General features: G+C 43.3%; 1 protein-coding gene across 4 annotated transcripts in view; it reads right to left on the bottom strand.

Annotated features, from left to right (window-relative positions):
• The window catches only part of Als2 (alsin Rho guanine nucleotide exchange factor ALS2), a 66,490-nt gene that overhangs the window by 33,797 nt on the left and 6,438 nt on the right, over positions 1-26,255 (bottom strand). For 3 of the 4 annotated variants that reach the window (XM_052192536.1, XM_052192539.1, XM_052192538.1), the window contains exons 2-10: positions 18,835-18,912; positions 16,191-16,345; positions 13,561-14,480; positions 10,872-11,229; positions 8,921-9,089; positions 7,897-7,993; positions 7,116-7,193; positions 3,482-3,664; positions 60-231 (exon numbers count right to left, since the gene is read on the bottom strand). In XM_052192536.1, the coding sequence (XP_052048496.1) occupies positions 60-231; positions 3,482-3,664; positions 7,116-7,193; positions 7,897-7,993; positions 8,921-9,089; positions 10,872-11,229; positions 13,561-14,480; positions 16,191-16,345; positions 18,835-18,854 (2,152 nt within the window). In that variant the 5' untranslated portion in view covers positions 18,855-18,912. The remainder of the gene's footprint in view (positions 1-59; positions 232-3,481; positions 3,665-7,115; positions 7,194-7,896; positions 7,994-8,920; positions 9,090-10,871; positions 11,230-13,560; positions 14,481-16,190; positions 16,346-18,834; positions 18,913-26,255) is intronic. The other variant, XM_052192540.1, reaches the window with a different exon arrangement.

Raw genomic sequence — 26,255 nt, 5'->3', positions numbered from 1 at the left:
CAGCTAAAATGAGAGTCCCGATGATCTGGGGATGCAGGCGACGGAAAGTGTCAACTTACCTAAGCTGAGAAGAGGCCTAAGGATCTGTGACTTGATTTCACTTAGTTTTGAGTAAAACCGTCTTTCCGTAGTAGCCAACTCATGGAGACTGGCGATGTATCCCATGATGTTCTTATCCACCAAGGCTATATAGCTATCTTTTCCTGCTGTTACTCTGCTTATATATCCAAGCTAAAACAGGTGGAGGATAAAAAGATTAAAGACAATATCATTTATAATCAGCAATCTGGCATGTTGTATGGGCTCACAGTGGCGGACAGGAGCCAAAGGCTCAGATACCCAGGAGCTGGGAAGCAGTTATTAAACGGCGCCATCCGACCTCTTCTCCTTTGCTTTGGAGTTGGTGCATTCACATACCACTGCTAAATGTGAACAACTGTATATACCGACTGCTATTCATCTCCAAGATACCTTAGACATACAAAGACCCAACTGAGAAAGGAGTTACACAGCTCAGAGCCCTTCAATCTTAGCACTCCGGAGGTAGAGGCAGGCAGAGCTCCGTGAGTTTGAGGCTAGGCTAGTCTATAGAGTGAGTACCTGGAAGTCAGTTACACAGAGAAAACCCTGTTTCAAAAAAAAAAAAAAAAAAGCAAAGAAAGAAAAAAGAAAGGAAAGAGTTACACAACTCAAGACTCACTTACATGAGCCAAGATTAGTGAGAACGAGGAGGAACCCGGAGCCACTGCCTCTGTGTCTCTTACAAGTGCCAACATGGGGCCAGATACGATGGCTCATGCTTATAATTCCAGCACTCAGGTGAAGCTGGAGGAATGCTGGCAGTTCAAGGCCATGCTGGCTACATACTGAGTTTTAGTCTGACCATGCATTAAGGAAAAAAAAAAAAAAGAGCTGGTGTGGTGGCACACACCTGCAATCCCAGACAGAGGATTGAGGCTAGCCTCGAATAGGAGACTATACTTCACAAATCAAAATCAAGAAACAAAATAAGGAAAACACTAAAGTGCTTCTGGATATTGGCCTGGACAAAGACTTTTCTGGATCTGACCCTAAAACACAAGGAGCCAAAGAAAAGCTGACAAATGAGACTGCATTACACGAAAAGCTTTTGGGGGTGAGGGGAGCAATAAAGTGAAGAGACAATCTCCAGAGCAGGAGGAAATGCCTTTGGACTATTCATCTAATGAAGGGGTAACAGCCAAAGCGTAAAAGGAACTGAAGAATCTCAGGAGCAAAAAATCCCAAATAATCCAATTGAAAAGTAGGAAACTGACCTCAGTAGAATTTCCCAGAGGATCCTCAAAAAGGCCAATAGAAACATTTACAATGGCCATCACCGAAAAGACAACAATTAGTGCTTACAAGGACATGGAAAAAGAGGGACTCCTATGCCTTGTTGATAGGAACTTAAATTAGTATGTCCAACAAAGAAAACAGGATGGTGGCCCTCAAACAAACAAACCAACCTATAAAAAAGAACTACTACACGGCCCAGCAACCCTACTACTCAGTATTTCCAAAGAAGCTAAAACCAGTATGTCAAGATGACATCTGTAGTCACATGCTACTCACAACGGCCAAGACACAAAATCACATAGGTATCCCTTGGCAGAAACACACACACAGAAAGTAAGTACTGTGTATATAATGGAGCCCCACTCAGCCCCCAAGGTGAACTTTTGCAGTTGTGATAACAGGGGCAGGACTGCAGGGCAGAGAATGACAACAGCCAGGCAGAGACACAAAGCACAGCCTCAGCAGCTGACGAGAAAGCAGTGGTTACCAAAGGCAGTGTGGTCAGAGGCGGTGAGTGCAAACAGGGAACTGCAAGAAGAAAGAAAAGGTCTGATGCTGCACTCGGGAAGCAGAGGCAGGAAGATCTACAGAGTGAGTTCTGAGACAGCCAGAGATTTGTGAGATTCTGTCTCACAAAACAAGCAAACAAAAGAATTGAATATCTCAAAACAGGCAGTAGAAAAGGATTCTGAATGTGCCTTTCACAAAAAGAATGTCTAAGGTGATGGAGTGCCACTTACCCTGATGTGGTCATTACCTACTGTACATTTGTCATAAATGTCACAACTGTCTATAGTTAACATGTGCTAAGGTTCTTCTCTGAAAGGAACTTTTTTTTAAACCTTTGCCCTTCCTAGTATGAACAAAATTAATCTATGTCTTTATTTACATTTCCTCATTAAACCAGGCAGGCAGGCTGTACACTGTGGCTATTACCCTTCCAAGGAAACTGGTGCCATACACCAGAACTTCATCCTTTCATCCTTTATCTAGACTGAAGTCTTCCACAGGGCATGTGGTGACAGGCCAGCTACTGCCCAGGGCCAATCGGCATGCCACAAAAAAACTGCATGTAGGTCAAGAGCCAAACCTTGGCCAATGCTGCCTTTGGCAATTAAGGTCTTGCCTCTATACATTCAACTTACTAACAAGAAAGCTGAAGACTACATATAGTCCATAGAACGTATTCTTCAATAAGATCTTCAATAAGATTCTTCAATAAGATTTCAGAAAATCCAGAATGTAACAGTGCTGAGGGCTATAACCCTGTTGACATATATTTGTGAGGATGACATACTTTAATAAGGGGAAAGCAAAAACAAGCTAATGGTTTAAAGTATATAAGTAAATAAGGCAGGAATTAGAAAAGCAGACATTAATGTGGACCTTCAAAGGAGAAAGAAGCAGCTAAGCTAGCAGAAATGAAAGCCAAGGGAATAGGGGCCCAAGGTAAGTCCCGCCAGCAACTAGTCAGGACTGGCTGTCTCTGAGTTCAGCTCAGGAGCCTCGAGATAGCACTGTCCAACAACAGAAAGAACTTCTGATATAATTCACCTGAGGGCTCTGGGAGACTTCGCTGCATGACTAGGTTCCAGGACTAGCATAGCAAAAGAGAAATGAAAGAAAAACAGCTCAGAGGGTGGGGTAGTTCTGGAGATGAGTTCTTGTCCAATGTACACAAAGCCCTGAGTTCCAACCCCAGCATCACAACCAAAAGCAAGCAGAAAGCGCAGCCCTGTACTGCTCCCCGACAACTACGTGCAAAGTATGCACTGTGCTGGAGCATGACAGCACACACCAGGGATCCCAGTTCCTCAGGAGAAGGGGGCAAAAGGTCTGCACGGCAAGTGCAGGCCAGCCTGGGCTGCATGCTTATCAAGACCTTGCCTCAAAAAACCAACAAAACAGCATCTGCAGACACAGCGATGAACGGGGAGTCAAAGCCCTACCCCCACAGCCCTCACATTACAGTAGGGCAGACAGCAGACAGGAACATCACACAGGTTTCACATGGTGATGGGTGCTGCGGGGAAAGTACAACAGGAAAGGGGGAGAGGAGGGAAGAGGGAGAAGGCCTTGCATGGACACTACAGTCACAGCAATACTCAAAGACTCCTCGTGCTACAGAGTGTGGGCCTTAGAATCCAATTCTACTGTAGTTCACCTTACTACAGGAGAGAAGTACTGGAGTCTTTGTACCACTGGGATTCTCTGGCTGGGTGTCACCTTCTGCACGGTCCTGTCGGCCACTGTAACACAACCCAGGCTGGAAGTCTTCAGTGTCCACTAAAAACAAGGAATAATCTTGGCCTGCAGCTACACTCCAGACTCCATTTTCATTGCTAACCTGAAATGACAGAAAGATATCGTCTGTCCAAGGTGACCAAGGAAAACTCAAGATGCGTGGAACAGGACAGATTACTTAAGCTGGCATGAGGTAGTTAGCCACGCCTGCAAGAGTGGATCTCTCACAGCAAATGGACCTGCTACTGCAGAATAGAGCAAAAGTAAGATACCCAAGGTTCAGCTTTTAAACTTGAACTAGACTCTTATAAAAAAATCTGAAAAAGTAGACTATGAGAATGCTCCTAGTTTTAAATTGTGTCTGTAGGTGCTGATAAGCACAAGAAGGCCCTATTTTACAGCGAGAAGTCTCTAGAGCCCTGTTCCAATAGTAACGCCTAGAATGTGCCTCTGCCTATCCACACTTGGGCATGTGCTAAAAATCTACCTAAAAAGAAAAAATCTAGATAATGAAAAGGCTAGATTCCGTCATCGCCAGATAATGAAAAGGCTACATTCCATCACTGCCAACTACACCTTTAGTGCGGAGATTCAGTTTCCCACTTGGAACTCACTATCTCTCTGATGCCAGTTCACTGTGCCAACTCCCAGATGCTGAGACAGGCAGGACCCCTGAGGAGCCATCTACGTGGACCTAGAGCAGTGGCTCTCAGAGTCTTTGCAGCAGCAACAGCAGCACCATCACCTGGAAGCACGTTAGAAATGCAAACTCTCAGCCACAGATCACCCAGGAGCGATCCGGCTTTCAGTTCACTCTGATGAATGCTAACAAATGCCCGAGAACCGAGCTCTACAAACTGCTGGCTTCCAAACACTAGGACTCCACATCATAATCCAGAAGCTTCCATCAAAAGGCAGTAACCAGAGTTCTAGGTACCCTGCCATCTACCACTTACTATTATTCCCCATTGTCCTGTCTGATGGACGGACTCCTGCCCCCGCCGCCAGCTTCCTTCAGCTCTATGCAGGGAAACCCTGTGCATCTATCAAGCCAGGCTCTACCCAGCAGACGACTGTGAGTGTGCACGCACTGCCACTACTTACATCTCAGCTGTCTTCTCTGTTCTCAAAATCAAGCCATCGAAATGATGGACTTCCAGTTCACTGTGAGATGAATGAATCACCCAGTCTGTGTGTTTGAGATAGGTCTCTGCTGGGTGACCTAGCCTGGCCTCGAATGCCCCCACGACCTGAGTACCAGGATTTCAGGGGTATACTACCAACTCCAAACAAGTTCAACAAGCCAGTAAGTGTTGACTGCATAATCTCCAATGAAACAAATCCAGGTGGCTAGAGAGATGGCCCAGCTGTTACGTGCACTTGCAGAAGATACAGAACCAGAATGATGTCTGACAACCATCTGTAACTCTAGCTCCAGAGGACCTGAGAAATGCATGCAATGCACTTACACACATGCCAGTAAAACATTCATACACATAAAATAAAGAGACTTACATAAGCGGTCCTGTGCAATGGCTCAGAGGACAAAGAGGCTTGCCTCTAAAGCCTGGGATCTAAATTCAATGCCAGAAAACCAAATTAAAAAAACAAAACCAAACAAACAATTTCAGAACTGAGCATAGTGGCACATGGTCAGGAGGAATCCCAGGAGTCTGGAGGCTGAGCAGGACAATCAAGAATTTAAAGCCAGCCTGGGCCTTATGAGAGTATGTCTCAAAAATTCAAATCAAAACAAAAACTCTAACTCAAATCTCACTAGACTTTTAGCTTTCATAGATTAATTAAGATGATTTCAAACCACCAGTGGCTGTGGTGTGTGGCTGTAGCTCAGTGTTGAAGGTCTTGCCCACCACATGCAAGGATTTCTGTCTCATCTCCAGACCACAAGAAACAAATGCACACCCATTTCCAAATAAAACAAACCTCCATGCTGTACTTTGTATACAAAGTTCTAAGACTAACCTTGTAACAAATTCCATGGGGCTAAGCCTAAATACAAACCAGATATTCAGGTCCTCTGACCCCACACTACAGCATTTTCTTTGGTAAGATTTCTGTTTGTTTGCCTTTTGTTACTTTGCTGGGGATGGAACTTGCAGCCTCATAGAATAGCCGGGTGACTATTCCAACAGTGAGCTAAAGCCCCAACCCTTTCTGGAGTACTTCTGAAATAGGGTCTTTCTGCATTGTCCAGGTTGGCCTTGAACTTGCTCTATAGCTCAGGCAGAACTTGAATTTCAACTCTTCTGCCTCAGCCTTCCCAGAAGCTGGGAAGGGGTGTCTAGCCCCAAAACCTTTCCCTCGTGAATAGGGTTGCTTCTGCTTTGTTTTTAACATGACAGGGCAATGAATCTCTGTGTTTAAGCAACAGTAGCTGGGTTGCATATTGAGAAAATGTTATATGCTAAATGCAGGGCTAGAGAGATGACTCATCAGTGAAGAGGACATATTGAGCACGTAGAGACGACCCAAGGTCCCAGCACTCATGCCAGAGCTCATGCCCCACAACATCAGATGCCCCTACTAGCCTTTGTGGGTATCTATTACATATTCTTAATTAAGAACTTTCTAATTTAAAAGGAAAATATTTACTACTAAAACTAGAAGCAGTAACTTAACATTCCCCAATGTTTTCTTTAGTCTTTTTGTTCGAGTAGAATTGAGCTCACTAAAGGGAGAGCCAGCCACCACTGTGGGCCTTAAGCAGAGACACGTGCCTTTTGGCCATAGTCTAAATTTGAACCACATTGTCAGAGTCAGGGCAGTTATCCCGTCATATTCTCTATTACTCCCAGCAGGGAGTCCGCCGTGGACACGGAAAGACAACCCGAGTCCCACATCCCATTCTGATGTGCGTCTGGCCTACACCATGCTGCCTCTAAACCAGGAAGCAGCACGGCTGGTTGTGTACTGGCATTTCTTCAAGGTGTTAGAGCAGGGGAAAGGTTGGGAAGTGCTGATCTGGAATGAAACAGGAAGGACGAGAAACTCTATTCTCTCAACAGTGCTACATAAATGAAAACCAATCATTTTTACAACTCAGAGTCATCTAAACCTTCAGCTTGCCACAGAAAGGGAATTAACAAAAGATTTGCCCTGGTATAAGCTATAAACACATACAACACCAGAAAATTATGGCTTATGGCTTGTCAAACTCAAGTTTGGAGAGAAGCCAGAGAAGACATTATTTGATGGAATAAAGAATACACCAAAGAAATAAAAGTTTGCTTAAAAGACATCTTTTTTTTTTTGCTAAAAAAGAAAAAAGAGACAGAAGTATTATAAATATTTATAACAACAGCTATAGCTATGAAGTAAACAGTTAAAGCTATGAAGTGAAAACATTTTTAAGAATTACATTTAAGTGGAAAAGGAATGGCTTTGTGTCATAAAGACTTTTTTAAAAACATAAAATTTTTTAAGGAAAATTATACTTATAAATTAAATTTGGCAACAAAAACAATTTCCCTAGACATATAAAGTGCTATAATTCTGAATCCCAGAATATATTGCTATTAAGTTTACAAAAGTACCTTTGAGAGTCGAGGAACCGTTGTTGGAAACTCAGAATGCCCAAGCTGACCGAAGGTATTACTGCCCCATGAGTAAACCTATCAGAACAACAGGGGAGCAGATACGACACATAAGTTTCTGGGGAAAAAAGTCACCTAATATTTGTTCTTAAACACACATGATTCTATTTGTTTGTTTGTTTATTTGAATTCTCTGCTCCATTTAGAATAGAATATACCAAGTTCTAATTTTTGCCCTACAAAAAAGAAGCCAGCGATTCTGACAGCATCTACTGTATACTTGGTCTTGTTTCCTGAACTGTTGTAACACACCTGCTCTGAAGACATCCAAAAGATTCATATACATGGGTCTGTTTCTAGTGTCAGGGTATTTTTGTTCAACTGATATCTTAACATCTTAAAACATTTTTTTCCTTAGGGTTTTTGTAAAAATTGGATTTCAAAACAAAAATGGATTTTTTTTCTTAGTGTCCCATGAAGAATCTTCATGAGGGAACTGAGGCTCTGCTACTACCTGGAAACTCGGGCTCCATTTAAGAAGGGCCCTGGCCTGGCAGCTAGAGTTAAATGGAAGCTTTATCCAGCCAGACCAATGCCTTTTAGACGAGCTGAATAACTTCTCTTGCTCTCCTCCCCTCATCCTTAGAATGGAAATGCTGCCCACTGAAACCTACCTGCTCCAGGAGACAGGCAACTCTGCCTGACAGTACAGTCCCTCAGACACAGTCTAACTAGAACAGCCTCCCATCAAACCAAGAGCTAACTCCGGTTAGCCTCTTACCTGAGACTTTGCAGTAAGTGCGAGAGAGTGGGAGCCGCCTGCCTCCAGGTGGATTACCTCTTTACCATCCAGACACTTGACACACAACGGCTGAAGCCTTAAAGGAAACAAATGTGCACACACACACACACACAAAGGAAAAGGGTTTTCAGCATGAATTACGGCCTTTCTCAAATTGTATAGTCAGTACTGCTATATAAAAATAAAATGTCAAAAATAATGTGCATATTTCTAAATATTACACCTAATTTTCAGTAGTTTTTAATTGCAGCGTTGTCTGTCATCACTAATTAACTTTACCCTATAATCCAGAATTCATTAAGAACCATAAAACTGAGCTAGAAGTGGTACACAGGCCTAAATCGCAGGGTAGCCCACTGCTACAGACAGTCTACTGATACATCTTCATTCTTCATATAGTAAGCATGTTAATACTGGGAATGCCTATTAAACAAAATGACAGTTTCCACTGATGTACACATTTTAATGCTTTAGTGATAGTTATTTTAAGAAGCATAGTTACATCTTTTGGGATCAGAAGCCTGTCGGCTCCTCTTTGTGAGTTAAAATGTAACTACTCAAATGTTTCAATGACATCCCACCTTATCCCTAACACCACTGTTCTGCATTCCAAAATAAACAAACATCAAAACAGACATGGACAAGTATGCATGGACACTTCAGTCCTTTATTGTTTTTTTTTTGTTTTTTTTTATTTTGAGACAGGGTCTCTCTATGTAGCCCTAGCTGGCCTGGAACTTGTTATGTAGACCAGGCTGGCCTAACTCATAGAGACTCCCTTACCCACCCTCATCTCTCCCTCCTGCTAAGAACAAAAGTGTGTGCTAGCGTGTCCAGCCTCCAGTTCTGCACTGCTAGACACTGAGGACTAAGGTAAGAGCTTTTTATCAGCAGTAATGGCGCATAGTAATCTGTCCTGTTGGAGGAAATAGGTGCATGCAGACCTCAAGAAAAAGATCATTGCCTAAGCTGATCACCATCAGTAAACGCTGGTGGCACTCACCTGGGCAGGACGTCGCCATGGCCCAGCTGCCCTTCCTTGCCTTTCCCCCAGGTCCACACCTCTGTTCTCAGGGAAGGCAGGAGGGCATCTGCTTCTCCACTGTATGTGGGAGTCAGAACCACTGTCCGCGTTTTCACCCTGGCAGCCTTTCTTAAGAGCCTGGGGGAAACTGAAGACAAACGAGAGCTGGGTAAGGGGCAGGGAACAGGAGAAGACACGATGCTTCACCGGAACATCCTAGAGCAGTCACCAACATGGAGTCTACAAAAGCACGGTTAGCTTCTTTGCAACAGAGTGGCTTTGCTGGTCAAATGACTGGGAAATACTCACGAGACTGGCAATTAGAAGCCTGCTTAAAAGTTTAGTCTGTAAGATTGTCAAACATTTGGCTGCAGAACCCTTCTCTGTGTAACATTTATCAACATCCTAGAGAACTTATATTCCAAAGAATATGCTAAATAAACGGGTACAGTAGCTCATGCTTGTACTGCCTGCGGAGGCAGGAAGACTGCTGAGAGCTGAGGCCATCTTGAACTATACACAGTTCCAGGCCAGTCTGGGCTAAGTATAAGACCCTGTCTCCAGAAAACAAACAATAAACAAAAACAGAATATGCTATAAAAAACACTCCAGGGGCTGGAGAGATGACTCAGCGGTTAAGAGCACTGACTGCTCTTCCAAACGTCCTGAGTTCAAATCCCAGAACCACATGGTTGCTCACAACCATTCATGAGATCTGACGCCCTTTTCTGGGGTGTCTGAAGACAGCTACAGTGTACTCACATATAATAAATAAAATTTATTAAGATATATTAAAAAAATACTATAAGGTTCACAATTACCTTATCTATTTCAAAACATAGCTAAAAGCTAATGTTTTCCAAGGCAACTTTTAATTTCAAATACATAACAACTGTAATAAAGGATTAGTTTTAAGACATAAAAATTTAAACTTCTATGATGGGAAAAAAGCTTTAAAAGAGGATTATCAAAAATCTCTCACAGGTGCTAGAGAGATAGCTCAGCAGTTAAGAAAACCAGCTGATCTTCCAGAGAACCTGGGTTTGATTCCACATGATTCTAGTTCCAAGCAATCTGATGCCCTCTTCCTGCCTCCGTGGGTACCAGACATGTTCATGGTGCACAGACATAGATGCAAGCAAAACACCCATACACATAAATTAAAAACAAACAAAAGCTTTTACATATTTGGATGATTACGTAGGTTAGTGGGTTTTCCCCCTTGGGTTTGTTGTTGTTGTTATTTATCTGTTGTAAGGCAGAGTATCACTATGTGGCCCTGGCTGTTCGGGAACTCACTATGTAGATCAGGCTATCCTGCAACTCATAGAGTTCTGACTGCCTCTGCTTCTAGAGTGCTAGGATTGAGGTGTGGCTCACCATGCCTCGCTGGGTTAACTTTTGAAAGAATGTTACTAGGTTTTGTGGTGTTGAAAACAATGTATAACATGAAATAAATCTCCAACATCAATGTGGTAGCAGGACAAACTTTAAATAGTCGTTAAAAAAAACTGAAGCTATAACCTGTAACTATTTCTGAAGCAGAGAAACTGGTAGCTTTCACTCTCTCTGTCTGTCTCTCTCTGTCTGTCTGTCTGTCTGTCTCTCTCTCTCTGGATTTGGTTTTTTCGAGACAGGATTTCTCTGTATAGCCCTGGCTGTCCTGGAACTCACTCTGTAGACCAGGCTGGCCTCGAACTCAGAAACCCGCCCCGCCTCTGCCTCCCAGAGTGCTGGGATTACAGGCCTGAGCCACTACTGCCTGGCGGTAGCTTTCTCTTAAAGCCACCATTTTAGTAAACCACCATTTAAAAACTTAAGAATCAGAATATGCCAGCCCGTGATCATTAGGAAGACTAACTTGCTATACTGCAGCATGTGACGCTGGGAGCACCCGGAATCTCCAGAAGTCCATCCACTGAGGCATTACCTTGTGACAACAGTCCTGGGAGGGAGAGTCTTCGACTCCCTCCCTCCGACTCTTCCTCTCTGATGTCCATGAGACTTGAGCTTTTCTTCCCTTGCAGTGACTCCTGCTTCACCTGCTCTTCCCTGAGATCTTTCAGACTCTCTGGGCCTGTGGAAGCGCTGCCTGACGGAGCTCCCGTCTCGCAGGGGGCGGTGCTGTAAAAGTTCATAACTTTCTTGAGAGACAAGGCCCCTGCCTCGTAGGTGGCAGCCACTCTCACGCCAACAGCAGATGCACAGGACACCACCAGGCTGTTGAGGGCTGAGGTGCTCGTGGTTGGTGGACTGTGGAGATCAGGACCTGCTTCTTCTGCAAGAGGCTAACACACAGACATGGTATATAAAAACATAAGCAGTCAACAGTTTGATGCTTATAGCTATCGGCATAAACAAATCTAAAACAGATCCAATGGCGAGGTGCCGTCTGTAACCTTAGCTTTAAGGAGGCTGAGGAGGAGGAATGAGGCCAATCTGGGCTACAGCAAAGCCCAGGCCAACAACAACAGAGCTGCTTATCTTCGGTCTCGAACCCTCCCTCCTAATGGCAGAGTTAACACGCTACATGGAACCAGTGCTTGAAATACAGTTCTTCACCTACGCGCTTCCTCTTGTCTCAGTGCTGTGGTTTTAGTGGCATGTTAAAACGATCTCCAGCCACTTTAGAAAACCAAGCATGGGAAAAGGAGAGAGAGGCTCGAAAGGCCCTGGCTGCAGCCCTGGGGAAGCCGAGACAAGAGGAGCTCAAAGCTACGAAGCCTGTCCTTTCATAGTATGACCTTGTCCTAAAAAGTAAACAGACATAAAAAGAAAATAACTGGATTTAATGCAAGGTGCTCTGGGTAGAAGGTTGGAAAAACTCAAACTGCTATTACTTGAATACTTTTAAGGAAATTTAAACTGATTATTTGGTAAGAAACAGAAGAAATAAGATATTAAGAAAAGAAGGCTTTTTTGAAATTTTCTAATGAAGATTTAGATGTAGGTTGTACACGCCTACATCCTACTACCCCTCAAACTGCATTCTTAGGCCGACCCTTCAGTGACTTATCTCCTATGACATAGTAGCTGGGCATGCTACAACCTTTGCTCTGGTTACCACAAAGGATAAAGGAACAGGTTAATAATTAAATACATGGAGCTGGTGTTCTTAGCGTGCTTTGTGGGAAAGTTTAACAAAAAATTCCCAGTATCAGTGAAAAATAGGTTGAAATATCAAATACTGTTTACTAAAAGGAAAAAAATCATTAGGTATACCCAATAAACACCAAAAAGCTTTTGACATATAACCATAGTTACTCTGAAAAACTACTGCTTCCCATAAGGGTTGACAGCTGGACAGACAGCTCCGCGCTTTAGAACACTTGCGGTTCTTTCTGAGGACCCAAGTTCAGCTACCAGGGACCGTGCCAGGCGGTTCGCAGCCACCCGTAACTCCAGTTCCTGGGGCTCTAACAACTCTGACCTCCTTGGGCACCTGAACTCACATGCACACACTCACGTGCAGAAACACACACCTACACATAATTAAAAATAATGTATTTAAAAAGAAAAACACTGCTTTTATACCCAAAGAGCCCAAAGATATGCCCATTGTTCCTTAATTTATCCTGAATTCAGAACCAAACCCAGCAAAGCAAGTTTATACAGCTGTAAGCCAGCCTGGGCTACACAGTGAAATGCTATCTCAAAACCGACAACTCTGACAGAAGCTTTGGGAATAAAGAACTGAGAACTCTGGCGGCTGTAAAGACCCTAAGTGAAAAGGTGCAGAAACAGTTCTTTCCTGATTAGATAGTTTGTTTCTTCCCCCACACCCCTACCACCACCTTTGGCACAAAGAAAATCCCAAATCATCAAGAGAAAACCAGAAACTGTCTTGTCACAACAGTTTCCAGGAACAGTGTCACCCATTCTGAAGTATCAATGAGAATGTTCTAAATAAGACAATAGAAAATATTTTTCCCACCTCAAATAAAGACCAGTAAAGACCAGTTATAACTGAAAACAAAATCTAAAAATACAACAAACCTGAAACATCATGTAAAACCTCTAAGTTTCTTTTCTCTCTTTTTGTTTCTACTTTTGTTTCCTTTTTCTGTTTTCTTTTATGAGACAGAATGTTAATTGTAGCCCTTGCTGGCTTGATACTATGTAGCGTAAGCTAGCCCCAAACTCATAGCAATCTTCCTGCTTTGGCCTCCTAAGTTATGGGCATGCACAACCAAGTCTAGAAATTGTAAGTAGTTATATGTCTGCCTACAACTAAACGCTCTGCCACCTAGTAACCTTGCTAGATGGGAGAAAAGAGTTTTAGGGACTCAGAAGAGTCACCCAGTGCATCAGGAGGCAGCTCTGCGAGCTATGGTTATATTGGTTATACTCTTCTGGGGACTATCAATATGTGGTACCTCAGGCAGGATGGCAGAATACAAGCAAGGAAATAAAGCATGGCCATTTCTAAAGCAAGCCCAGCATGACAGCTTTCTGAATAGCACAGGCTCCCTCCTCTCTAGGATTGCTTAGAGCCTAGAGACAGAATTATAGCAGCCTGATTGGGGGAAAAACCGGCTGGACTTAGTTCAGTTCCTAAAGGAACACAAAAACAGACTTTAACTCCAAATAACCTTTATGGTATAAAATGTAGCGGCTACCTGGACCTGGGGTGGCTTTTCTCCACGCTCATGCTTCTCCCTCCCTGGGTGCTCTGAGAGCTTCTGCAGGTATGCGGTTACGGCCTGGGTGTCTGGGTATGAGGGAGCAGTTCTGGCAGAAGACACTTCAGCTGTTCCCACGATGTTCTGCTGGGCAGAAATGGCACTGCCACTCGTGGTCTGACCGCTTCCCACGTTCAGCTCAGCTTCTACCGCCGTGTTCTCGAATACCTCTCCCTGCCCATCCAGTGTCTCCGGGTGAGGGCTGGCAGCAGTGCTGCCATGCTTTTCTGCTTGAGATTCTGACAGTGTCACACCTAGAGGGCAGCAATGGCTGTCTGATATTATCACGTGGTCCTCTTTGTCTGTCATAGTGATGAGCAGCTGGCTGCAGTGGTTGCACCGCTCTGGGACTGGCTTCATATCCTGAGGAGGGAGGCACTGCACCAGCGCGAGGCTGTGGAACGCGCCGCAGGCCACCTGGAGCACCACTCGTCCAGCAAGGTGCTCCACCTTCTGTGGCTTTGTCACTGGGAAGGTGGTGGTGATGAGACCCAGCTGACAGCCGGTGCCCCATGCCCAGATCTCTCTGCTGAGTGACAGTGCCAGTGTGTGTTCCTCGCCACATGCCAACTGCAGAATCCTAACGGCTAACACAGGGCTGGTCTCCGAGTCGGAAATGCTGACGGGACTCGGCTCCGGCACATACTGCTGGTTAGCTATCGCACACTGCCCGGCGCCGTTCTCCCCCCACATGTATACCACCCCGCTTTCTGTCACGGCTCCACTGTGGAAGCTCCCTGTTGCCACAGTAGTAACATGATGCCCAACCAGGGCACTTTCTAGAAGGGGGCTGCTTGGACAAATTTCTGCTGATTCGCTTTTCCATGGAAGGGTCCCAAAGCTGTAGACCTCACCATCTAAGGTTCAAAAGAGAACGGAGAGGTTAGTGAGCTAAGTGAGCATCATCAGCAAAGACCTCCAGAAGTAAAGACTCAGAGAAGCCGAGGGCATTGCGCTCTCCTAGCCTTTGGGCATTCTGGACTGAAATGAGGATTTACAAAGGAGTCTTGCGGAGCACAGGCCGCTCTCCAGCACCACAGGTCACTCCAAAATCAGCCAGCGAACCTGTGCCAACCTCCCAGCTGGAAAACACAGCCCCGTGCGCCATGCTGTGAGATGAAATTTTTCTCTCTTTTCTTTTTCCTCCTTTCATTTTTTTAACTACAGACTGAACCCAGGGCTTTCTGGGCTAAGCATGTCCTGTACCACCAAGCTCTATCCATCCGCAGCTCAGGTAAGTCTGCACTGTTTGTAATTTGGACACTTAAAAAAAACATGGTATCGCTTAAACATGAAAACAATGATAAGTTTTCCCTCAACTGTCCCAGCTTTTGTGAGACAGGGTCTCTCACTGAAACCTAAGCTGGCTTGAACTAACCACACAGCCCAGGCTAGCCTCAAACTTGTGGCAACCCTCCCATTTCAGCCTCCTAAATGAGCAACCAGACCCTGGCCACAACTCTACATTTTTTCATTAAAACCATTATTATTAATGTGTACATGAGATGTGGGGGGCTCACCCCACAGCAGGCCTGAGGCCAGCTCCAAGGAGCTCACTCTCCCCTTCACCCTTCGTGTGGGTGGAGCCCAGGCTCGGGTGGTCAGGTCTGGGGGACAAATGCCCTGACCAGCTGAGCCATCTTGCTGGCCTAACCCTAGACATCAATGACCATGTCAGGAAAAGGATTCCAAATATCTTACTTAATCAAGGTTTTCAGGTATTTTAATTTACAAATTCCAAACCCCTTATTTCCAACAAAGGCTAGTTCTGCAGCTCGGTGCCAGAGTATGCCTTAGCACTAAGTGAGGCCTCAGGTTCACCTCAGTACGCCGAAAAAGCCAAAGATCACCAGAATTTTTCCAAGAACTCTTGAGAATTATACGTTTTCAAATCCATAGTATAGATAGTATATACTGAACTTATAGTTCACGTTTTTCAAGTATTTCCTAAAATCTTCATAAAATATGTATCATTTCATTAAATTCAATAATAATTTAAAATGTGTCATAGAACTCTCATATACTCATGTTTGTTTTGTAACACCTCTAAATCCAGATTTAAGCTGTTTCCTACAACAAAAATATAAAACATTATTAATACTTAAATGCCTACTATGCAGAAATTTAAAATTGGAAACCAATGAGAATCTTGACCCAAATCCAATTTTCTATGACAAACTGGCAGCAAGATTAAAGTGACTCCCTGAGTCTCTACCTTAGATGGACGGCTCCCAGAGCTTTTCTAGCTGGCATTTATGCCATGACACCCCGCGCTGAGACACCCCAGCATCACTGTCCTGAGAGCCAGAACAGTCTCTAAGAAACTTTTCCTGAGGTCAGTTATATGTTAAGTGCCATAAAAATTTTAAACTACAAATCTCCCTTTTATTCCAGTTCATAGAAAGCGTCAGATGTACAAATGGACGTAATTTTTACAACGGGAGCTCAGAGCCTTTGAGGACAGGGAACAAGCTGCTGCAGAGCTCAGAAAGAGCAGCAGTGACTCTGCCTGAGCTCAGACAGGGCACGAGCAGGGCGTCAGCCTGACTAAGCCACCTCTCACCTACCTTCAGTCAGAAGAACTCCATGCCTCACACCGAGGGCCGCCTGAAGAACTGTCTTCCCTCCCCAGCCTGGCAACCTCTCTGGCGTTACAGAACAGGATCCTGCCTGCCAGACATGGACTAGGCCTCTTTCTTTGGATCCTTCTGCCTCTGTTGAGCTACAAACATTTAAAAACAAAATAAAACAATTATTCCCACAACCCAAAGCTGTTATCTTCTGCCCTCAATAATTCTTGAGACTGTCCCTTTCTTCTTCTGTGTGCCCGTGTACAGATGGGGGTGGGGGTGGGGAGGGTGAATTTGATATTGCACTTTCTACCAGCATAGTCATAGGAATAGCTGGGTTAGGTAGTTTAGTTAGCATTTGCTTTATTTACACTTTGGTTATGTGTGACACCAGAGCCGAGATAATACTATTTATATAAAAGGCTAGAGGATAATCTAAGCCCATAAATTACTTGCCTCTAAGCAATAAATAAGGCCTGAGATATTTTTATGTTTTATAATTTGGCAGCACAAATGTTCTAACTTGGTTGAAAAAAAAAATGAGGAATTGAAATTTTCCACTTTATGTTGACTTTAAAGCTAACTGATTTACATTTGTTTGTGGTGCTGGGGATTGAACCCAGGCAAGCACTGTACAACTGAGCTCTGTCCTCAGCCCACTACCTCTTAAAGTTTTTAAATATTATTTGTATCAGGCATGTACTTGAATATATAGAGTAAAACAACGAGTTAATTCTACACATGTATGTATATGCTATGGTCAGTGTAATTACCATATTCTTTACATCAAGCAAACTATTTCTCTTTGCATTTGGGACATTCAAAATCTTTTCTACTAGCTATCTGGAAATTCACAAAACTGGGTATGGTAGGTGACACTCGACTGCAACCCCAACACTAGGGAGACTGGGGGTCACGCGTTCTCAGTTGGAGCTACAGAGTGAGACTCTCTCCACGAGAGAGTGGGGGCAGGGAGGAAGGGAGGAGGAGGGAGGCAGGGTGAGATCATTACCAGCAATATCATCCACCCTACATTCCGACAGAACATTCTAAGGTTCCTAGACAAAGACACTCAATACATTAACCACATCCATTCTAACCACGTTCTGGAAACCATTATTTCACCCTCTAATTTCAAGAGATCATCTTTTTACTGTGCACATAAAAGTAAGGAGTTGTGGTAGGTGGTGTCAAGCTTTTTATACCTGACTTACTTCACTCAACAAAACACCCATGCATGTTGCTGCAAATGACAAGACTGCATGCTTTTTTATGGCTGAATATAGGCCACTGTACACACTTTTTTAACCCATCAATGAATACTTAAGTCAACTTCACATTTTGCCCACTGTCAGGAGTACATTTTTCTTTTCCTTCCCTTTGGATATATGCCCCGCAGTGAGACTGTTTTTTGACTAATTTCATTAATCAATTCCATTTGGGGGAGGGGCAGAGGTGGGGGTTATAGGTATTTGCTACTGAGACAGGGTCTATGGAGCCAGGCTTGTTTCAAAATCATACCTCTCAGGCCTTAACCTCTCACGTGCTGGGATAACAGTGTTTGCCACCGTAACCTGCCTATTTCAAGTTTTTCAAGGACCTCTATTATTTTCCATTATTTAGACTTTTGAAAGAATCAAATTCCTAACTGACAGCAGTCTTCTGTGCTTTTCCTTATACTGATAAGAAAGAACTCTCTCCACACCTCCCACTGAGGCAGGATCTCAATGTGTAGCTCTGGCGGGCTTGGAACTCTCTATGTAGACCCCAAACTCAAAGATCTGATTGCCTCTGTCCCCAAGTGCTATGATAAATGATGTGTGTTACACATCATGTTTTTGTTTGCTTGTTTCTAGCAAACACATTCTTCATTTTAGTGGAAGCAGAAAAGATTTTTTTAAATGTCTCTACTTTTACTAAACAATATTTCCTTACATTATAATAGGGCTAGCTGCACAGTGGTAGCAAAGGCCTTTAATCCCAGAACTCAGGAGGCAGAGGCGAGCGAATTTCTGAATTGAAGGCCAGCCTGGTCTACAGAGTGAGTTCCAGCACAGTCAGAGCTACACAGAGAAACCCATCTCAAAAAAATAATTAAAATAAATTATAACTGGGCATAACATGGAAGGAAAGCCACGATTTAATCTTTTTAGTATCTTCTGTGAGTAGTTTTCTAAGTAGAGATTGAAACTTAAAAAAGGATGTCTACAAGAGTTTTAAAATAAGCCAGGCAGAGGTGATCCACACCTTTAATCCCAGCACTTGGGAGACAGAGGCAAGCGGATTTCTGAGTTCAAGGCTAGCTTGGTCTACAGGGTAAGTTCCAGGACAGCCAAGTCAACACAGAGAAACCCTGTCTCGAAAAACCAAAAACCAAAAACCAAAAAAAAAAAAAAAAAAAAGAGTTTTAAGATAACAAAATCCCTCCATAAGCATAAGAAACTAACAATAAAACTTTTCTCTAATCACCTTTATTTAAATAATTTTGTCTCTTTACCTACCAATTACAAATGCAACCAGGTGCTCCTACTTAATACCACTGAAAAGAAAATCAAACTAAAAAAATATTAATTTCAACCAAAATTGAGTTGCTTGTTGTACTTTCCTAGAAGGACAAGGGAGGAAAAAAAATGATTTTTACCTTTTCTTCTTTGAGTCCATCGGTCAGGAGGAATACTCCATCACCAAATCATCCCATTAGCAAAAGCTCTATCAAGACCTAAATAGAGAGCACACACTAGGTAAGCACAAAGCAGCAGAAGGACTCTGGACACTCTGCCATCAGTAGCTCTTTGATGGAGAGGGGAGAGGGGAGGAGGGGAGAGGGGAGAGGGGAGGGAGGACACGCCTCTATCAAGTGTACATTCACTGAGGGAGAAGTATTCAGAGAAACTATTCAACTCCCTCATTCCCTGCCTACTCAAAGTCAAATACCAAGACTGAGCCTGCCCACTGAGCTTATAAAATGCCTGCTGGCCATCAAGTATAATGTCAAGGAAGAAAAGGCTGGAAGCTAACTCTTCCAGGAAACAGATTTTTCAGGCTCTTAAAAAAATTATTATAAATTCAATCTGCAAACCAACATATTTTATACAAAAAACGTCCTAGAGATTGTGGTGGTTTCAAAGAGATGTCTCCCATCTACGTGAATACTTGGTCCCCAGTTGGGAAGGATCAGGAGGTGCAGCCTTGTGGGCAGGCTTTGAGGTTTCAGGAGCCAAGCAGCACTCGGCGCCCTCTCCCCTCTACCTTCCCCTCTACCTTCCATCTGCGGTTCTCGTGTGAGCCCTCCGCAGCTGCTGCCACTGTGCATTGGCTCTATTAGCCCTTTTTAACTGTAAACCCAATCTGATAAGCTGCTGTAGTCTGGTATTTCATCACAGTGATAGAAAAGTAATACCAATATTAACGTTGCTTTTCAAGTACTCTGAGACATATAAAAACTTAAATTCCAACTGGGAAAAAAATTTTTTTTAATCTCAGTAATGTATCATATCCAAGTCATCTAATTTTCAGTAATGAACACAAAGGTTAGTTACTAAATTTCTTCGTGTTTAAGTAAAATACAACATTTTCCATTTATTGAAACTTCTGTGATAATTTCCCCAAGACAATCTCAAATCAATACTAACAAGCTTCAAACCCAGGAGGACTAGAAGACATGTGAAGTTTGAATAAGCTGTTTCCAGGCCCACCATTTGCCATTTGATCTACACAGGCTAAGAGTACTTGTATGGCAGAACCAATCGGCAGCTTGGCAGCTGTGACCTTCCTTATGCCTAGCATGGTAGCTATGGGAAGTGCTGACCACCGGGCACCTGTGCCCACAAGCTGAACACACACCAGCTCTCAGTGCTACTCCTTTCCGACACAGCTGGCCACGGTGCCTGCAATGCCGATGAAGTTCCCATTTTAGTCTAATACATTAAAACTGCTGCAGATGTAGTTAAATGGAAGAGCACTTAGCACACACGGGCTCTGGGTTAATTTTCCAGTATCCGTGCCCCCCAAAAATAAAATACAAGTCTCCACCCAAAACCCAGTTATGGTAGCTTATGACCACAATTCCAGCTCTAAGGAAGTTGAGGCAGGAGCCTGAAAATTCAAAGCCAAGCTGGTTATCGTAGCACACAGCTGTGACCCCAACACTTGGCAGATGGAGGCTAGATGATCGGGAGTTCAAGGCCAGCCTGTGCTACATAACACTACCTCAATTAATTAATTAATTAGTAATAAAGAAAATGTTGAAGGCTAGCCTGGGTATACAACAAGCCCTGCCTCAAAACACAATATTCAGTGAAAAAGAGCTAAATAAAAATAATTACATGAAAATAATAACCCATGAGTTTAAAACTCAACATTTAAAAAAAAAACAAAAGTAAGCTGGGGGGTAGGAGGGGGTGGGAGGGTGGGATGTGGTGGTGGTGGGGGGGGTGGCGGCGGCGGGCGGCGCAAGCCTGTAATCCCAGCACTCTTGGAGTCAGAAGCAGGCGGATTTCTGAGTTCAAGGCCAGCCTGGTCTACAGAGTGAGTTCCAGGACAGCCAGGGCTATACAGAGAAACCCTGTCTCAACAAAAAACCAAAATCCAAAAAAAAAAAAAAAAAAAAAAAAAAGGTAAAACAAACAAGCAAAGGAAATACTGGATGCATTTCAATTTAACAATTCCAAGTTTTAATGGCACCAAAATTCATTAAAAAAAAATACAAGAACAAAGTCCTATTTCTGTGGACCTTACAATACTGGGACCAAATTTATAATTTTCTGTAGAGGGTACGGCATGGTCACTGCTCTGGCAGGGAAATCTAAGTCCATCTGTTTATTCCAGACTGCCTGGAATTCTCACTGTTTCCCATCTGTGTATCCGGAGGAAATTACTTTCTACCTTGTAAGTGTTTAATTTAGAATGGTTCGGGATCAAATTTGGATGAAAGGTACTATAAACAGATGGTAAATTTGAATAAACTTAATGCTATTTGTACACAGAATTATTAACTGCTACTAACCTCTGTTCGTGATGATAACTAGCTTTAGTAAGAAGCCCGTTTCCTAGTACGCAGTAAAATGCTTACTCGGGCTCATCTGTATAGGCCAAGGGGTCACTTCAGATTACATCCTGACAGTATCTAGCAGGAGCCAGAGGACCCTTTAAGATTTTTTTAAATCTCACTTCCTGAAATAGATCACCACATCGAGACTGCACTTACGATCCCAGCTATTAAGAAGCCTAGGCAACAGAACTGCCAAGAGTTCAAGGCCACCCTGGGCTGCAATAGTGAGTCCCAGTCTAGCCTGAGCTATAAGAAGCACCTCAAAAAAGAAGAGGTTTAAAAGAAATCAAAAATATCCAACAAAAATGGAGGCTCATAAGATGGCTCTGCAGTTAAGAACAAGCAGAAACCATACCAGGCAGCTCACCACTGCCTCTAACTCCAGCTCCAGGGGGACCAGACACTTCTTGCCTCTTCAGGCACCTGCTGGAACTCCCCCCCCCCCCTCTCTCTCTCTCTCTCACACACACACACACACACACACACACACACACACACACACACTTTCCTAATAAGCAAAAATCGAAGGGAGGGGGCTGGTAAGATGGCTCAGTGGGTAAAGGTGTTTGCTGCATCTGTCTGACTTGACCTTAGTTTAGTCACTGGGGCCCACACGTAGAAGGAGAGAATGGACCCTGGTGACCTGTCCTCTGAACTACATGTGCATGCATGTCAATGCATGTATACACACGAACACACAATAAAGGAGCATACAAAGACATGTTTAAGGAATGAAAGAAAGAACGAACGAAGTGGGTGGAAGACGCTGCAAGGCTGGCCTTCGCATGTGCAAAGGCCAAGGACGAAGGAGCAGCACCTACCAACGTGGGGGAAACCCGCAGAAAAAGACAGAAAGACAGTCAAAGAACCTTTCCGGCCTAGTCAAGCCCATAGCAGACGTCTGGCTTATGGAACTGTAGGTATCAGCATTGTAGGCCACTGCATTTGAAGCAATGTGTCAGAGCAGCAGTATTAAGCTAACGTGTAGACCAGGGGAGGCAGCTCAGGTAGTACAGTACTTACATGAAGCCCCGGGTTTTATCTCCCACAGTGCACAAAAATGGGCTTGCGCCTGTAATCCAGGCATTCACAAGGTAGAAGCAGAAGGTCAGGAAATTCAAGGTTATCCTCAGCTACATAAAGAGTGTGAGGCTAGCCTGGGCTACAAAGGTGGAAAGAGAAATTGTTTTATAGACATTTGTCTTTATTAATATTGTTGTAGAAACTTTCCCCTTCTTTCTTTCTTAATATAGTCTTTCTACATACCCCAGGCTAGCCTCAAACTGATGATCTCCGACCTCATCCTCTCAAGTACTAATTATAGATAAGTACCCCAAACCTGGCTTCATTTTGTTTTAAAGGCTTTAAGATGTTTGACTTTTTTCAGGAAGTCATGGAAAGAAGAGAAGTGACAACTAAGGAGAACATGCCGTCCAAAGCTCACAGACTTAAGGGCAGGATTTACCGACTCCATTAACACCTTTTCTCAATTATGCACTAATACAGCAAACGATGTAAGCCAACAATAATGTTGCCTCTCTGGTGTCTCTCAGACTGCTTCTCCAGTCACAGAGCATTCAAACTGGTGATGGCAGGCCACCTGTAGGGCTCCTCGAAGATGGCTCCGCCTGGCTGAGGTCACAGTCTTCACGCTGCATGGAGGAGACTGGAGCCCTGTACCCTGCGGCTCTTCTGTTAACAGTGCCTCTCTTCCACTGGCCTCAATTGTCTAACTAACTGATAAAGACACTGTATAAACAGCACTTACTTGAAGTTACTTACCTTCAAGGCCCTTTCACAGACCAACAGACTCTCCATAAGACAGGCAACCTAGACTAATAGTTGTAGCTGTTAGCCAAAGGCCAAGGCTAGACTCAGTGGATACCACTCTATAAACTACTATCACCTTCACAGCAAAAAGATGCAACCCTCAAATGATGCATTAAAACTAAGTAAACTTTGGTTCTTACCACTGTGATCCCATGTTTAGATGCCACTGGCTACACAGCTTCCTGTGAGGAAGAAATGGGCTGCATATAGTTAAAGATGCTGTTTTAATATCAAGATCTGGGAATATCCAAAAAGAATATGGTCTAATCTACAGTCCTAATCATTGCTAGAAAGAGAGACAGAGACAGATGGGGGGGGGGGGGACACTATAAGCCACCTTGGTGATGTATGCCTATAATCCCCTAACTTGGGAGGCTAAGACAGGAGGATTGTCTTGAGTTATGAGGTCAGCCTGAGTAATAACGCAAAATCCTGTTTTTAAAAAGAAGAGCTATGAACCATCTGTACTTCCATTATATTGGAATCAGAAATCCAAAGTCCAAAGACTCTGAAAGCTACCTTTTTTTTTTCTTTTTTCACAGCAAAATCCAATATGACCTCAATTCAGCCAACTATAAAATTTGACCTGAACCAATCAGAGGCTGTTATTTTGTCTAGGGCAAATACTGCCCTGCCCCTCTTGTTGCAGAACTATCAATATGATCACAAGCTGGCACAGATTCCAGGGGAGGTACTGCATAATACAGTTTATACACTGTGTTCAGGAGAGAAAACTGACTACATGTTAAGATAGTTAACTGGGCATCCATGGTATAGACTCCTTTAAAACCAGCAAATGGAAGGTGGAAATAGATCAAAAGTCAAGACCAGGCTCAGCTATAGCAAGTTATAGGCTACCCTGGACTACACCTGACTCTTGTCCCTGTTTCAAAAAAATTAAAACCGAAGACCGGAAAGCAGAACAACAGAGCAAACTGTATCATTAGCTCTGCAAGGAACTAAAGGTAAGAGTGACTTGGACACAAAATTACTAGATTTTTCAAGTAGCCACCCACAATTTGTTTCTTTTTGTCTCCACAGGTAGAGTGGAATTAGGAAACAACTTCATTCACACTGCAGCCCAGGCTGCTTTGAACTCTGCAATTCTCCTGCCTTAATCTTGTAAATCCCAAGATTATATATATGAGCCACTACACCTGACTAGTGTTTCCTTTTTGAAGTCTGAGTTATAATTTGTTATAACGAAACCTACACCAGAGTTCACACTGTGGATATAGTGATTTAAAAGAGTCTGGTATTTTACACAGGTAAAATACTTAATAATCATTTGCTTTTAAAGTCTTGGTTACTGTGTTTACATGTGAGTTAAGGCACTCTTGGACTCTATATTCTAGATACCAACAACTTCTTTCCGGATACCCTGCCACTGATACCTTTTACCAGGCATGCAAGGCTGAGGACAACTTACCTGCAAGAACAGGCATGCTAACCAACTGGAACTGTCAAAGCCACTTCAAACCCTGGCGTCTCCTCAAAACACCCTTTAAGGCCCCAGAGTAGGGGAACACAGTAAATTAAAGCAGGAATAAATCCATGCCTAGTTAAAAGCTACTTATTACTTGTAACTTTGTACCTAGAGGGTAATGCCCTGACTCAGTCTTGACTGACTAAGCTCCTGCAGGTCAGAACCACCACAGACAAGCTGACTACATCTCAGGGAGAGCCTAATGGAAGGCACAGCCCTTGATCTGAAGGCTGCCCCAGGACTCAGTTTATAGTTGCTTGGTTTTTTTTGTTGTTGTTGTTGTTTGTTTGTTTGCTAACTTTTTAAACACTAAGAGAAAGAGTGTGTGTGTGCACACAGGGTGGAGAACAGTGCTTAAAGAAAACAAGTTTTGGAAGACAGTTCCCTTTCCACCACGTGGGTCCGGGGAACTGAATTAATGTGGTCAGGCTTGGTACCTTTACTCTGAGCCTCTCCCGCACCTAACCCTTCTTCCAATCTGCTTTTAACCTAGACGTACCAGAACTGAGCACACTTCTGATTGTGAGAGTCCTCTAAGAAGTAAGGGTATGTGGCCATTGCACAAGAAATGCCCAGCAACGCCCATTTAGTTCCTTTTCGTACCTACTGTGCAGCTTTAAAAACTGAGTTTTCCAAAATCAGTAAAATTCCCATGAAATATTTTATAATATTGCCATGGCATAAGAGGTACAAGTTGTTACAGTATCTTGGGAATTTGATATTTAACTATTAGAATTACAATATCTCAGGATAATGCATTTACTAGCTAATATAGCCAACTCAAATTAAACAAAGTACTCATTACTTCATGACCATATAAAGTCTTGGTAAAGACATTCTATATCTAAATTCCTTTCAGAGCATTATGAATGAATTTGCTCCCTGCACTTTAAGATTTCAAGATGGTTCTATGCTCGACTCTCAAGAATCCCTACCATTCTGACTCCTCTGCAGCCTTTAAACAAGGTTCATTGTTTCCTCATTTCCTAGAGAAAGCACTTCCCAGGATACAGAGTCTGTTTCCTCTCTGCAGAGTTCTGCAGAAAGGAGCTGCCAGCCACACTGCTGTCTCTCTGCAGGAGACAAGAGCTGTTTCAGACTCCACTACTTTAAAGCTACAAAGCAAAATAATGTATATGGGGAAAGAGCCCTGGTTATAAAAAAAAAAAAAAAAAAATTAAAGTGTAGTTCCCCCAAACCATCTTAGTCATTTATAAAATAAATTATCAAACCTATGTCCTCACCACCTGGATTTTAACAGATAATATTTCAAATTTGTTTCACACCACCACTGCGGGTGGCCTGGAACTTGCATCTGAGTTGAAGCCTCCCAGAGCTGGATTAGAGGTGCCTGCCTGGCTGCCCCTGCCCAGTGTCTCTATATGCACACTCAGTTAGGGTCTACGCGCCATGCCTAGTTCTCCATGCCTGCTCACTCTCATTAGCTAAAGACATACACGGAACAATGCTACTATTTGCAGCTGAACAGAAATATATCTTACTGTACATAAATACTTTCTGGCCCTTGCATCTTTCACTAAATATAATGTCCTTTGGGTAAGTACAGACCTAATTCATTCACTTTACTAGGGGATAAGAACATTCAATTGCATGAACAAGCAGTTTATCTATGTTCCTACTGGTGTGCAGTTGGATTGTTCTACTTCACTGCTATTTTAAAGAGTTCTATCATCAT

This window comes from Apodemus sylvaticus, chromosome 9 (genome assembly GCF_947179515.1).
Source record: "Apodemus sylvaticus chromosome 9, mApoSyl1.1, whole genome shotgun sequence".
Taxonomy (NCBI): Eukaryota; Metazoa; Chordata; class Mammalia; order Rodentia; family Muridae; genus Apodemus; species Apodemus sylvaticus.
Note: the sequence above shows the minus strand (reverse complement) of the source record. Positions and strands in the feature narration are given on the sequence as shown.